Genomic DNA, 14,678 nt, shown 5'->3' with positions numbered 1-14,678 from the left:
TGCAAAGAGACTGTATTAATGGCCCATTCTGTTTGATGTCACCTTATCTTTCACCTAACAATGGTCAGTGAAAGGCCCCACTGTGTCTCATTGTGTGGCTTTTAAGCAACAAATAGTTTCTTACATGTAGGCCTAAGCGTGTCCTTGAGGTGTTTTGATAAATGTATAAATCAAGTTCTAAAAAAATAAAATGTTAATACATGACTCATTAAATCATTTTATTTGACCTAATGTCAACCAGTAGGTGGCAATATATCTTTTTGCAGTTTTTAAAGTGACTCTTCACATATTCTTTTGCCTTTTTCGTTCACATGGTTTTGACCTCTTGATTGCAATGAAGTGAAATCTTAATCTTAGCATACCATAATACTTGATACCTCCATAATTGGCCACAAGTTGGGATAAGAAATCCTAAATGTCAGTTCATATCTAAAATCTTAGTTTTTATGTGCACTTAAGAATGATTTGACCTTTTTTTGTCTTTTCAGATCCCTCAAAGTGATTCAAGTACAGCAAGGAGGAGGCAGTGACTCAGTGGGTAGTGTGCTGGACTTCGAATCAGGGGATAGCAAGTTTGAGTCCCACTGCAGTCAGCATCTCGTTGTGTCCCTGGGCAAGACACTTCACCCCAAATTGCTCCTGTGGGGATTGTCCACAGTATTGAATGTATTTTAGTCGCTTTGAATAAAAGCGACTAAAAAATGACATGTAATGTAAAAGAAACCAACATAGTTTGGTGTATGCAGTGGGGTCATATAAAGACAACTTTTTCATTTTGAACGCCTAGAAGGTTTCAGACAAGAGAATGTTTTTAACATATCCTGTGTGTCACTTTCCTGTTTCATGATAATGTCCATAAGCCTGCTCCGTACAGACATTGTTTTCCCGGTTTGGTGTGGACCTTATCACCAACATCAGTGTTGAACCTCACTAATGATCTTGTGCTTTTTCTGACAGAATCTGGGGGGGGGTTGGAGACTGAAACCGGAAGAACATTAACTCCCATGGGTTTGAAGTGAGATGTTCAAATATCACATATGGATGTAACATTGAGGTGCCTAGTACTTGTGGCCTTATTGTATGCATATCTGAGGAACCTCATTGGAAAGATATTTACCTTGCAAAAAAGAATCAAGCACTGGGTGTATTTGATCTCTTCAAAAACCACGTTCCAAAAATGTGGAAATTGTATTATATTTAATAATAATAATAATAATAATTTCAATTTATATAGCACCTTTCACGAAACCCAAGGACGCTTTACAATGGGAAGTAACAAAACAAAAAGTAATAATAAAGATACATAGGCTGAAGAAAACAGAAACAGGAACAGGTTGCTGAGTACTGTATATTAGTTGAGGCCAAAGGCCTGAGTGAACAGATGGTGTTTGAGGTGTTTTTTGAAGGTGTCCAGAGTGTCTGCATTCCTGATTGCACAGGGGAGAGAATTCCAGAGGGTGGGGGCTGCGACACTGAAGGCTCTGTTGCCAAATGTTTTCAGCTTGGAGCGCTGGATGGAGAGCAGCCCTTTGTCAGAGGACCGCAGGTGACGAGAGGGGGTGTAGGGCTGAAGGAGGTCAGAGATGTATGGAGGGGCTAGGGAGTGGAGAGATTTGTAAGTTAGCAGGAGGAGTTTGTACTGGATGCGTGACTTGACCGGGAGCCAGTGAAGGTGGATGAGGGTAGGGGTGATGTGTTGCCAGGGCTTAGTGTGGGTGAGGAGCCTGGCTGCAGAGTTCTGGACGTACTGGAGCCTGTCCAGGGCTTTGCTGGTGACACCGAACAGAACTCCATTGCAGTAGTCCAGACGAGTAGAGATGAAGGTATGAATTAATGTTTCTGCAACGGGGTCGGGGAGAGAGGGCCGGAGTCTGGAGATGTTTCGTAGGTGAAAGAAAGCAGTTTTGACAGTAGATCTGATGTGGGAGTTGAAGGTGAGGCTGGAGTCCAGAGTGACGCCCAGGCTGCGAACCTCAGGGGAAGGGTGGATGGAGCCGCCATCGATGGTGAGGAGCAGATCTCCAACCTTCCGGAGCAGTGTTTTTGGGGCCACAACCATGAGCTCTGTTTTGTTATTGTTGAGTTTAAGTAGATTTTTTGACATCCAGGCTTGGATGTCGCGGAGGCAGTTGACAAGTGACAGTGGGGGTAGCTGGGATGATGGATTGGTACTGATGTAGAGTTGGGTGTCGTCGGCATAGGAGTGGAAGTTGAGACCATGTCGGCGGATGATTTCACCGAGGGGGAGCATGTAGATGTTGAATAGAAGGGGGCCGAGCACTGAACCTTGCGGCACACCTTGGTTGACAGGGGCTGGGGGAGAGCTGGATTTTCCGATGGTCACAAACTGTTGCCTGTTGGAGAGGTAGGAATGGAACCAGGAGAGGGCTGTACCAGAGAGGCCAAGGTAGACGGATAGGCGGTTGAGTAGGATAGTGTGGGAGACTGTGTCGAATGCGGCGGAGATGTCCAGGAGGATAAGGATGCTGACGAGGCCTGAATCGGCGGCTATGAGGAGGTCATTGGTTATTTTAATAAGGGCCTGCTATCTTGAGGACGGCGGGAACCTTGCCTGATTCCAGGGAGGAGTTGATAATTTTAACAATGGTGGAGCAGAGGATGGGTAGGCAAGTTTTGACCAGGGCAGAGGGCATGGGGTCGAGGGAGCAGGTTGTAGCCTTAGCTTTTGAGACAAGTTTGGTAACCTGTGTGGCATCCACTGGTGCAAAGGAGGAGAGACAACATTGAGGCAGGTGTTGAGTTGAGCGAACAGTGACTGGAGGTGGTGTGGCATGTGGATGGGATGGGGCAGAAGCCTGGAGTTCCTGGTGGATGGAGTTGACTTTGTCCTCAAAGAAGTCAAGGAACCTGGTGCAAAGCTCGGGGGCGTCTGCTGGGTTGGGGGGGTCAATTGGGCGGAGTAGGCGGTTTATGGTGGAGAAGAGCATACGGGGGTGGTGTTGCTGGTTTCCGATGAGTGAGGAGTAGTAGTGTGCCTTAGCTTTTGAGAGGGCGTCCTTGTAAGATTTGACATGCTCTCTATACGCCTCCAGATGGACGGTGAGGCCAGATTTTTTGTGGAGCCGCTCCAGTTGGCGGCCAGAGGCTTTCATGGCACGGAGACTGGTGGTGAACCAGGGGGCTGAGTGGGTGAAGGAGACAGTGCGGGTAATGAGGGGGGCAAGTGAGTCGAGACTCAGGGAAAGAGCAGTGTTGTACTGGGCTACCAGTCCGTCAACCGAGGTGTCGGTTATTTTTATTTGATTTTTATTATTATTTATTTTTATTTTATCATTTTGAATATTTGATATTGTGATTTGTGATACAGTTAAATGCCAAACATGCTGATGCCAGCAGGTCATCTAGTAACAACAGGGGGTGTGAGATAAGAGAGACAATGCTCTTTCTCTGCTGGGAGAATCATCCCTGCAGAGACCTGCTCTAAACAAACACGATGCCACTGAAATGCGTGAGAAAGGAAACACAGACCATCATGTTTTAACAGCCGCGGTCTCTTCTCTATTTAACAATACATAGTAGAACGTTTGCATTTCAAAGCTAAACAGCAATGTCTCTTTCCAGAAACCTCATGGTTACTCACGATAATCTCAAAGCTAGAATTTAGCCAAGAATGACTCAATTAATGTTCCTATACAAAACTGAGAGTGGTGTTTTTCTCCACAACACAAGTTGTGTGGATTATCTAAAGGAAAGAGGTCAGGATTTCTGGAAAAACATATGCTGTTGTGTTTTTGTAAGTATGGCGCTTTGAGCAACACAAGCTAAATGCTATCTAGTTTCATTATTTTTAAGACAAGGTAGACATTTCAATGGTCAATATCTCAAACACAAAGTCATCTTCATTAATAAATAGCAAGACAACAGAAGAGGAAAATATGTTTATATGAGTTTGTGGTGAACTGTTAATTTAACAATGATATAAATCCTTGCAGTCATCAAATATATGAGGATCAGTGCATTTACCCTTTATGAGAGATGATGTGTTAACATGTTTTATTGGAAATCCTGCTAGGCTGACTAGAAAGTGGAGGGCTTGACTGTGGCGTGGTGTTGGGTGGTGCAGGTGTGAAGAAGGAAACTGTGTGTGTGTGTGTGTGTGTGTGTGTGTGTGTGTGTGTGTGTGTGTGTGTGTGTGTGTGTGTGTGTGTGTGTGTGTGTGTGTGTGTGTGTGTGTGTGTGTGTGTGTGTGTGTGTGTGTGTGTGTGTGTGTGTGTGTGTGTGTGTGTGTGTGTGTGTGTGTGTGTGTGTGTGACCATTAATTCCAGTGCATACAGAGGACAGGCCTTGCTGGTGTAAGTGAGACTCTGTGCTAATTCTTCCCCCGTCTTCTAATCTTCAGCATCTTTTACATCCTATCAAGAAGCATCAAAATCACAGGGGCTTTGCAGTAGATTACAGAACATGCATCGATTTTATCTACCCTCTAAGAAAAAGGAGTTGCTCATGAGTACTGCTGTCACAATCTGTAAATCAAGCTGTCCCTCACCGAAAAGCCCACACTGTACTACTACTACTACTTTTTTGGGAACCAAAGCAGATAAAAAACACTTTTCTTAGAAATGTCAAAGATGCCACAGTGTTTTGTTTGTGTATGCACTTTAATGATCCATGTGGGCAGTTTATTTTTTCTCTTGAACGCTTGAATATTTCTGCAAAAGAAATCAGGCTGACATATTTTGTGAAATGTATTTTGATCTTCAATGATTCTTGAGATAATATACAGTATATCCTAGAATATACACAGAAATGTAGTATTTTTGAAAAATAGATTAATAAAAACAATAATAGAATGTAGGCTCTGTTCAAAACTATGCAAGGGGATTCAGATGGAATACAGTACAGCAAGTATTAAACCTGTCTGTATGTGGTTAAAGGTGTGATTCACAGTTCTTAAGCGTGTGAAATCTTAAGGATTCAGCTTAGTCACTTTTAAACAATAGTTTATTCTATTATTATCAGGCCAAACCTGCCTAACTTAACCTATAATATCCTACCAGACTGCATCATACAAAATACACATATTCTCAAGATGATAACATGTACTGTGTTGAGGCTCATCATAGCATGATTTGTATTTATTTATATAAGATAATTAACCTTAGCATATTAGTCCATCATGTAAATGTGCCTGATTTAGCCAAAAAGGCACATTTTCATCTGCAGTCCCTGACAGGTTGTTAGCAATAGAATAAAAATAAACACAATAATGTAAGCACACAAAAAAGACATGAACATGGTTTAAACCATAAGGACAATGACACACTATTCCAGCCAATAGCCCAATTAAAATATTTGATATAAAAACCCACCGAGACCCAACAGACAGAAGGACCATACATAAGTTCTGATAAAAGCCAATAGGCACAGACACTATGAGGATCTAACATGACTTACTCTTGGACTTTGCTTTTGAACACCACCAGATAAACCAGTACGGGGATGAGGCTCACAGGGATGAGAGTGAGGGCGATCATAACGCCCTGAGGTGCATCCTCTAATGGAATCTCAACTGCTCTAATGGAGCAGTTGTTGAAATACATAGTGTGGATGGTGAGGAAAAGCTCTTGGACGGTTGGGTTTGGGTAATTACAGTTCATGGAATATACCATTTCCTCCAAGCATGTCGTCAGGTCGTTGTATGGTCTGAAGAAGAAACATAAACCAATGTATTAATGATGAACAACCACAACCACACACAGATGATACATTTTGTGTGATAGAAATTTAAAACTACAACAATTGGAGTTGGTTTTGGTATTTTAGCAACAGTTTATTTTATTATATTTACATATATTTCATTAAATAAACAAACAAGAAAGGACAGAAACAATTAACTGATTATAATCAAAGACGTATGAAGCCAAAAAGAAAAGCAGCTGTTAAAAGCTTAGAGGGCTTTTTATAATGAAGAGAAATAGTTAACATTATATTTTTAAGTGATCCAATTTCATAAGAAGTGGGTTAGAATATACGCACATTTAGGTAAAATACTCACTTGAAGTCTAACAATGTCTAATTTTATAAGAAGATAGTGATTTTGATAAACTACCTACAGCACTTTTGAAATGAAACTCTCATGTTGGAACATGAAGCACTCGAAAAGTGTGTCACATCTATCTGCGACTTGAAACTAAACTGTTGTGGTCAAACTATTTCCTGTTTGAAAATAAACAGAATGATTGAGTCTGTGCAAAAGGGTGGGAAAAAGGAATAGACCATTTACTCAGATTTATGCATTAACTCTGCAGAGGGAGGCACTAACTCATGCTGCAGCCGTGTACTGGGCCCAGTCCTGATGATGGATATTTCCCAGTGCCCCATTGCTGTTCATGGCGCACTGTTGTTAAAGGATAAGGCTGGTGTTTTTCTATATTGTCAGCTAATCTTGTGATAGGAGTAGAACAAACAAATAGTCTAAATTCTTTCGGAATTCTCTATTCTGCTGCTCTCAGTCTCAAGCCAATTGCTTCATATTGAAGAAAAGTGTAATGTAATATTTAAAAATATGTATTTCCTTTTTAATAAAAATAATTAAAAAGTGCATTTGTTAAGGAGTATTTATTTAATGTAATTATTATTTTTTTTTATTTATGTCCTAATTGTAGTGCATATTAAGCATAATTAGTTTTATTATTATTATTATTATTATTATTATTATTATTCTGCAGCCCTATTTTAATCTCTTAAACATTTTTAATTACATTTCCTCAAGTTAGTGAAACAGCGCCTCCTGTTTTTTTTAGCGGCTGTTAAACGTCAGTGTGTGTGGCCAAAAAGGGTAGTGCATTCACGTCCCTCAACTGAGGTTAAGTACATTTTAGTGGGAAAAAATAACAACAGTCCATTGTTAACCATTACTTAAGTACAGTACCGTACTTTATTCCTGTAAACTAACAAGGGAAAGTGAAAAGCACAACGTTTTTTGAAACAACTGGAGAGTTAGCTAGTGGCACAGTGTTGCTTATAATAGCTAACGTCAGCTAGCTAGGAAAGATAGAGGGCAGGAGGATGGACTATGTTAACAAACGAACAATAAGTGTAGCGGTGTATAATTATCAACTGTGTCATGGATAATATCCAATTTGTCGTCATGGGTGAAAGGAAAAATGGACTTCGGCGTCGAACGTGAGTGAACTACTTTCTTTGTCTGTTTCTGCCTGATGTCTGTCCTGAAAGTAAGTTATTTTTGTATGTATTTACACAGTGTATGGCTGTGTCTGTGTGTCATTTATGTTATCCCTTGCTGTGTCCTTTTTTGGTTTTGGAGGTTGTATTATTATTAACTATATCTTGTTTGCTTGGACACTGCTGTTTGTGGGAGAGAGCTGACATTTTAGAAATGTTAGTGAGTCTGTTTGTGACCTGTTGATGTGCAGATGATCTGCTAACGTTAGCTGCATGTGAGAGATTATTAATTCATTAATATTATAAACATTCACTGTGCTGAGCACTGTTGACTCTTCATGCGTTTACTCAACAAACTGTATTGTGATTAAGTACAGCTATGAGTATGCTTTTGTATCACACCAGTGGCGGTTCTAGACCAATTTGACTGGGGGGGCCAGGCTGGGGCCAGTTATTTACTGAGGGGGGCACAATAAATGGAGGACGAAAAAGACAAAGGCTGTATGAAGTAATTGCGCATAAGAAAACAATGCAATATAGTTATTGGTATTTGTTTCATTACACATTATTATATGCCTCCCTTTAACCTTTGTATGCTGTTTGGGTCTGTGGGACCCGTTTTCAGTGTTTACTAAAATAAATTGTATGCAATTTAATTATTTGAACCTGCTTTATTTGGGGGTGGACCTCACATCCTCTCGGGGGATTCAGGGGGCATGCACCCCCGGGAAGTTGTTTTTTTTAATGTTGAAGTGAAATTTATCAATCTGTTGCACTTTGAGCACAAAATGAATTTATGGATACAGCTCTCAACACTCAGATGAAAGGGAGCTGTATACTTTTGAATAATCCAAACATCTTTAGAATATGATCACAACCAATAACAAATCATTTAAACTAGTTTATTCTTATCTTATGTTACCTATAGTTAGCATTCTTTCTTTTTATTTATGCATATTTTACAAATCAGTTTCTTTTAAACTGTTTTTGTTCTGTCCTACAGTATACATTGGAATGATTTCTTACTTAATTGTTTACAACTATATTAAATAGATAAAGGTGTGCTCGCTCACAGAGGCTGTCTGCTCCTCTGTGGCGATGACGGCTTGCGTTAAAAAACAAACAAAACATATTTGTAAAGTGGGGGTTATTGAGGGCTTGCGAGCTACTGGTAGCTCGTGATCAACGTGTTGGAGACCCCTGCTCTAATGGGTCCGACTAGAATGGCAAATATCGTTAGTTCCGCCTATTCCGGGGGGGTCCAAAGTCTGCCCCCCCCCCCAGAACATGTATCACACCACCCCACTACATTTTGTTTGAAATATTTAACTTTTTAGTCCATATTTGCTGTAGTAAATGTACAGATGCATTAATCAAGTGATCTTGCAGGGATCACTTGGCACCTGAGGCTAGCAGAGAAAAAAACCCTATGGCAATCTTTCTTATTCTGGAAAATTGGGTAGTTTCACTAGACAATGGACAACTAATATACGTTTGCATCCTGGATAAACACATTTATCAACATTCACAATCTAATAATGTACTGATCTTTCCGGTATTGTGTGTATTCATCAGAAAACAAAAGAAGCTTGTGTAAAAGTCAAGCCATCAAGAACAAATGTTACCCTGTAGATATTTGGTATTCCTTACCTGATTATATTGTCAAGCACACATCTGTCTTCTGTGCTGATTGACATTTTCATGTGAAAAACGTCCCCACATACGTGAATCAACTTTTCCAGCTCGGACACATTGCAATGTCTGTGTGGGTACCACATTTCTTGGTCCTGAAATCTCTCTGCAATAAATAAAAATATATATTTGAGACATGCATGAACCAAAAGCAACAGAAAAATACAATTAAGGCTATTATCATAATGCACAAACTGAGAGTTTTGCTAAATTAGATGTATGAAAGTGGATTTACTGTGTCAAGCGGCTTAGTATACAGTACAGCTACTTTGAATTGACTCCCATTTCATACTTTTCATGTCATAAGCTTATTCAGTAGACCAGTACACTACCTGAAAGTGATACATTCCTGATCACATCGTTTTCAAATGTATTTACTTGCATCCACAATAGTCTTTTTTTCGTCCAATTCAAACAAACCCTGGGGCATTAGCACTCTTAGTGCTGTTTTTAAATTGCGTTGTGTTTCTGCGGTAAAGCCAAAATCCATTTGAACCAATAACTCAAAGCGTCCATTTATGTGTAATTTATTTGGTTGAGGTGTTTTCTTTTCCTGTTTTGGTGACAGGTGAAAAAGTTGCCAATTCAAGTGTTTGCTTAACCTGAATATGATGAATTAAGGTTTTATCAGACCACAATTGATTCCGTAATAGCTGGCTCCGTGATCGCTCTGCCACAGGTGATTAGTTTGAGGGTCAGAGTGGGGAGCAGCTCCGTATTCTCCAACCGCTGCCACTGTTTACTAGCCTGCTTTTTATCTTCAGTAACCAGTGCAGAATGGAAGCACTGTGGATTAAGCAAGCTACCAAGCTATCTACCCAGCCCCTAAAAGATTAAAACATTTTGTATCGTTTGAGTTTTGCCTTTCTGAACGCACACCAGTCAGAAAATGTAAACATGTAAATAAAAGTTTGAAATGAATGTCATCCTCCTATTGGTGCCATACCTTTGGTGTGAACCCACCATTAAGTAAGGAATTTTAAGGAACTGATAAGGACTGAGGGGTTTCCTTTCTTCGCACAGAATGAGTAGAAAAACTCACCATCATCCTCTGTGATACCAGATGTTTGGTTGTGTTCCAGTTCATCCTCAATCAGAGTCTTCTCTTCTCTGTTCAAACTGGATGTCGAGTTGCCTGTTTCCATTGTACCTGCTGGCAAAAAAGTATTGTTTTTATTTGAGCAATAAGCTTAATATTTGGTGAATGAATTATATCCAATCCACACAATGACAACATCCACTTCGAGCAATAGAACTATTATTAACAAAGCACTTATATACTAATAAAGGACTGGCTTACCTAAAGCCAGTTGAGTAGCACTTGAAATGTTTTTGCTCTATGAAATCTGGTGTACTTATATGATTCTGTTTTCTTCAAGTTTGTATTTTGTTGGTCGAACGCACTTATTGTAAGTCGCTTTGGATAAAAGCGTCAGCTAAATGCAATGTAATGTAATCATCTTATTAACACGGCAAAATTGCATGTGTGAATCACAAATGAAGAGCTAATCATACAATTAGAGGGAAACGTGATCAACCAATCAGTTTTGTTCTATTGGCTTTTGCAAATATCAGGACTTCCTGCTTTTCTTTGTGGTATATTTAACTCCATTTTGGTAATGGTTTCGACATAACACTTAGTTATTGATTTTCAGACAATTACTTGCAATTTTTATAATTGATGAATCATTGAACCAGGCCCGGTTCTACGGGGGTGCATGGCACCCTCAGTTGAGTCGTTATGCACCCTCATTTGAAAAATGAAAAGTGAAAAAACGACATATATAATAATAAGAAGAATATAGTTGAAATAAAATAAATTGTGGTTAAATAACATTGTCTGCTGCATTTATTTGGTCAATTTAAACGGTAAGTAATGTTATTATGTCAGGGTGTGCGTGACCTGTGCCGCTGCACGTTCATCATCTGCAAGGTGCTTACACAGCAGTCAGTGATGGACATCAGAAAATGGTTAAAACAACCAGCCCTTATCGCCAGCAGTAACACTGCATCTACTGCAGGTAATAACAGTTCAGATCATGGGGACATTACGTTACCCGCGGCCACTGTCGTGGACACTCGCCGGCTTTGCCCGCCTCGCCCACGGAGGCGGAGCAGCCGCAGCCGTCTTCGTTGCCCCAAACACCGCCACCCCTCAGCGGCCAGCAAGTGCCAGAGGACCTCAGTAAAACAGAACCTGCCCAGGTATATTTAAAAAAGTACCCAACTCGCCTGTACAGTGGGGTAAGGCGCTCATTTTGCAGCTCATGGTTTCAAAACAGAGATTGGCTGGAATATTCATGTAAAAAAGATGCCATCTTCTGCTATGCATGTAGACATTTCGGTTCAAGTAAGTCAGATGCCTTCATCACAACTGGCTACTACAACTGGCGCCATGCTCTTATAGGCTATGTGATAAGTGACTGGGAAGGCATGAATCAAGCAAAGAGCACATAGATCCATAGATCTCTTAATGTTGCTCTCAAAGTGCACCAGATTGATGCTTTTAACTTCAATATTTAAAAAAAAATCTTCCCGGGGGAGCATGCGCCTGGACCCCCCTAGAGGAAGTGAGGACCCTCCTAGAGGAGGTGAGGACCCCCCTAGAGGGTGTTAGGTCCACTCCCCACTTATAAAAAATAGCACTTTACCACTGCACCCTCTCTAATCTCAGATGCACCCTGAGTCATTTTGTTCTGGAACCGGGCCTGCACTGAACATTTGACACAAATCGCGTACATTTCACTAGTTTTAGCTTCTGTTCTGGTTTCAGAAGTAAAAATGTGATAGTTTTTCTCAGTCTTTAATAAAGAATATTTTAAGCTTTCTAATTATTGTGCAAACATAATGAGAAATCTGATGTAATGGAAATATTAAACTATCTGACATCTTACATACCAATTGACAAAAACCGACACTGAAAATGAAGAAAGTCAGTAATTGCAGCTCTGCTCATGCACAGAAAATGAAAACAAAAGGTCAGCCTTACTGTTGTTGGTTTTGAACTCATTGAATGTTTGGTTCCTCAAATCTCTGCTCTTCTCTTCCTCTGTCATGTTGGCTGTTTGTGATTCCACATTATCTGTAGAAACGGATTAAATGAAGCAATTTAACATCACACAAACAATTACAACCCATTTAAAAAAAGGACTCGTACCAGCCTTTTCTTCGCCAAAACTAACCCCCCACCGCACCACCTTCTTCCTTTATCTATCCCACACGGGGAAAACAATGGACATTTGGAAACCCGATAAAACAGGAAATACTAAGAAATAAAACATCATCAAGCTTAAACCATTGAGTAAAATAAAAGTTGTATACGTACTGAGGATAAGAACAGGAATAAGCAGGTACAGGATCATGGTGCAGCGGTCAGGGGATCAGCAGTGACTTCAGGGTCAGTCGGTGACCTGAGCTGCCATTACTGAAGCTCGAGGTCTGAGAGCTGAGTGGGTTGAGGAAGCCCATCCCTCTTTATCTTAGCACTGCTGTCTGGGTTTGTTGTGCATGTGCATGGGTGGGTTTATTTATTCTCCCCTGATGAACAGATAGAATGATAGCAGTGAAAGAAGTGATGAAAGGGAGATAATGTCCTCATCATGAATGTAAGGTATCCTGTGGAGGGGTAAGAGGAGGAATCAATACAAACTGACTGTGCTTACATAATATCTGGTATTACTTATAACTTTTATTTTATTTTTAGGACTTATCATTTTTTCACAGCATTGCAGATTTACTTTTACTGACAGCTGCCAAATAATGCCAGCACCTTCATTTTAAGTCAATATAATATTTCCAAAGCTCAGACTGCTACTGTATGACTCTTTAGGCAAGGCAAGGCAAGTTTATTTATATAGCACCTTTCAACACAAGGCAATTCAAAGTGCTTTACAAAAAACGAAAGACATTAAGAAAATGGCATTTAAAATCAGTCATTAAAAAGAAAAGATAATAAAATAAAAATGTTTTACACATCATAAATAAGATGTGACTATTAAATTGAACAAAGTTTTTAGATACATTTTATAGAGTTATACTACTGATAGATTACTAGAGTATCAAATTATTCACAGATATTATTTATCGGCTCAGGAAATACTGTCAATTAAACATGCATTCATTTTTTTTTCTTGCCACTTGAGGGCAGCACATGTAGCAGGAAAAACATGACATAATATGTATTTCTGTAGTTGGCTAACATTTTAGGAAAAAGTTAACTTTATACATCCAGCAGACACATTCATGTTCAATTTGAGTTGTGTCCGATATATATATACTGTAATATATGTACGGTAAGATTTCAATTGAACCGACTGATGGGAAATATTCTGGCTAAATATGATCTGTGTTTATTATTGAGCTTGAAAACAATTGATAAAAAGGCTTTTTAAAGAATTACATAATAATGTAGATTTCTAATTTATCGAAATTATTTTTGACAAATGTTAAAGCCTTCATAACCGAAGGGCACCTACGACGCGCACATTAATGGCTAGTTTTTAAAGGATATGCGACCGCTATTAATAAACTCTCTCCAGCCAGAATTAGCACAACAGGAAAGTCAGTAAACGTCCGATCATCAGTGTGACCATGTAGAGACGATAGACAGGTAATATTCACAAAGTACCGCCAGTTCGATATAGTACAACTTTTCACCAAACTAACTAGTATTGACGTTAGGCCACAGTTAGTTCCTGTCGTTAACTCATCCTCCATCGTTCTTTGTGGGGATGTAGGTTCTGTCTTTGCACAGGGAGTAACTGAAACCTTTTGTTCTTTTTACTCTGAGCGCAGCCTTAAAGATTGACTTTTATTTGTCTGGTAAATACTGGCTAATGGAAACACTGTATATAACCGGTACTTTCTGCTCTGTTTTGGTCTCCTCCTGGGGGAAATATCTGTCTCTTAAGCTTCTCCACCAGATATTCTCTAACATTTTTTATCTTAAACGATAAGCAGAAAGATATACTATTAATCCGCTCGAAGAGCTGAGGGGAACTCAAAAGTCAGATTACAGTTTTCTGTGGGTTCATATCTTATAGCGAAACCATTGTAATGTCTCAGTCATATTTTCCAGTTGTTAAAAAAACGAGTAATACAGCTTTAAAGATTTAAGATTAATTGGAAAAGTCATCCATTTGATCCCTAAGTGTCTTTTTTCTGCAGTCAAGTGACTGATGTATTATCAGATGTTGTTGGGGCTCATTTACCGAGCTGCTCAATTTGTCATAACATGAAACGGGTTTTTTTCTGGCTTATCTAGAACTTTGTTTTCAAAGGGAAATACCAATACAATCAATCTCATATCAGGAATGTTGCAAGGGGGAAAGAAGACTTAATCTTTCTTATTGTCAGCAAATCCTGTGTGCAGTCCCTACCCAACAATTAGTTATTCCTGCCAAGTATTATCTGTATAAAACGGATATGTTCCTGTGTCACAGTGCTCTATTGTTGGCCAAACATTTTTAAAAAGATATTATAATCAGTAGAACAGTTATTTAAGGAACACACTGAGCTTTAAACGCAACTAAAATGATATCAGAACGGTCTTTAGGAGGAATACACACTGTCAGGGAAGAGAAATTCAAAGAGGCAGACTCATTTATTTTAAGTCTGATTTGTCCAAATAAGGTTAGGTTGACTTGAATGACATAAGACAAACTGCAAGCCCATATTTATCAGTTAAGTATGTGTTGGTATGTGCTCACAAACTCCTGTTGGTCATTAACTCATGATAATACAGTGATATAAGTGTGGGACTGACCTGCTGTTGGTGGTATTGTGGGTAAAAGGAGGCAGCACGTCCCTGTTTCCTGCTCTTGTGCAGATAGTCAGTGAAA

At 39.6% G+C, this 14,678-nt stretch overlaps 2 protein-coding genes across 3 annotated transcripts in view; one reads left to right on the top strand and one right to left on the bottom strand.

The window, feature by feature from the left end:
• Window positions 1–5,081: 5,081 nt before the first annotated feature.
• Window positions 5,082–12,434, bottom strand: LOC117553484 (receptor activity-modifying protein 3-like). Of its 2 annotated transcripts, none has more exons than XM_034227428.1 (5): window positions 12,164–12,434; window positions 11,828–11,920; window positions 9,881–9,988; window positions 8,797–8,944; window positions 5,082–5,664 (listed from the first exon to the last, which is right to left on the bottom strand). In XM_034227428.1, exons 1-5 carry the CDS (start codon window positions 12,198–12,200, stop codon window positions 5,412–5,414), a joined length of 639 nt encoding a protein of 212 aa, XP_034083319.1. In that variant the 5' UTR covers window positions 12,201–12,434; the 3' UTR covers window positions 5,082–5,411. The 2 variants fall into 2 exon arrangements, with proteins under 2 accessions (XP_034083319.1, XP_034083318.1); XM_034227427.1 differs by having other exon boundaries at window positions 9,881–9,991; window positions 12,164–12,366.
• LOC117553483 (C-C chemokine receptor type 7-like) overlaps window positions 6,802–14,678 on the top strand; it is a 27,869-nt gene continuing 19,992 nt past the window's right edge. The window contains exon 1 of the mRNA XM_034227426.1: window positions 6,802–7,146. Within this exon, the coding sequence (XP_034083317.1) occupies window positions 7,128–7,146 (19 nt within the window). The 5' untranslated portion in view covers window positions 6,802–7,127. The remainder of the gene's footprint in view (window positions 7,147–14,678) is intronic.

This window comes from Gymnodraco acuticeps, unplaced genomic scaffold (genome assembly GCF_902827175.1).
Source record: "Gymnodraco acuticeps unplaced genomic scaffold, fGymAcu1.1, whole genome shotgun sequence".
NCBI classification, from domain to species: Eukaryota; Metazoa; Chordata; class Actinopteri; order Perciformes; family Bathydraconidae; genus Gymnodraco; species Gymnodraco acuticeps.
The sequence above is the reverse complement of the archived record's forward strand: the minus strand, read 5'-3'. Positions and strand labels throughout refer to the sequence as shown.

Bases quoted from the DNA above. Each gene is read 5' to 3' on its own strand.
- LOC117553484 (XM_034227427.1), bottom strand. From the start codon at position 12,200: ATGATCCTGTACCTGCTTATTCCTGTTCTTATCCTCA. The intron at 11,921-12,163 runs GTACGTATACAA...CCGTTTCTACAG, and splicing joins TATTCCTGTTCTTATCCTCA to ATAATGTGGAATCACAAACA. The intron at 8,945-9,880 runs GTGAGTTTTTCT...TATTTATTGCAG, and splicing joins TGGTATCACAGAGGATGATG to AGAGATTTCAGGACCAAGAA.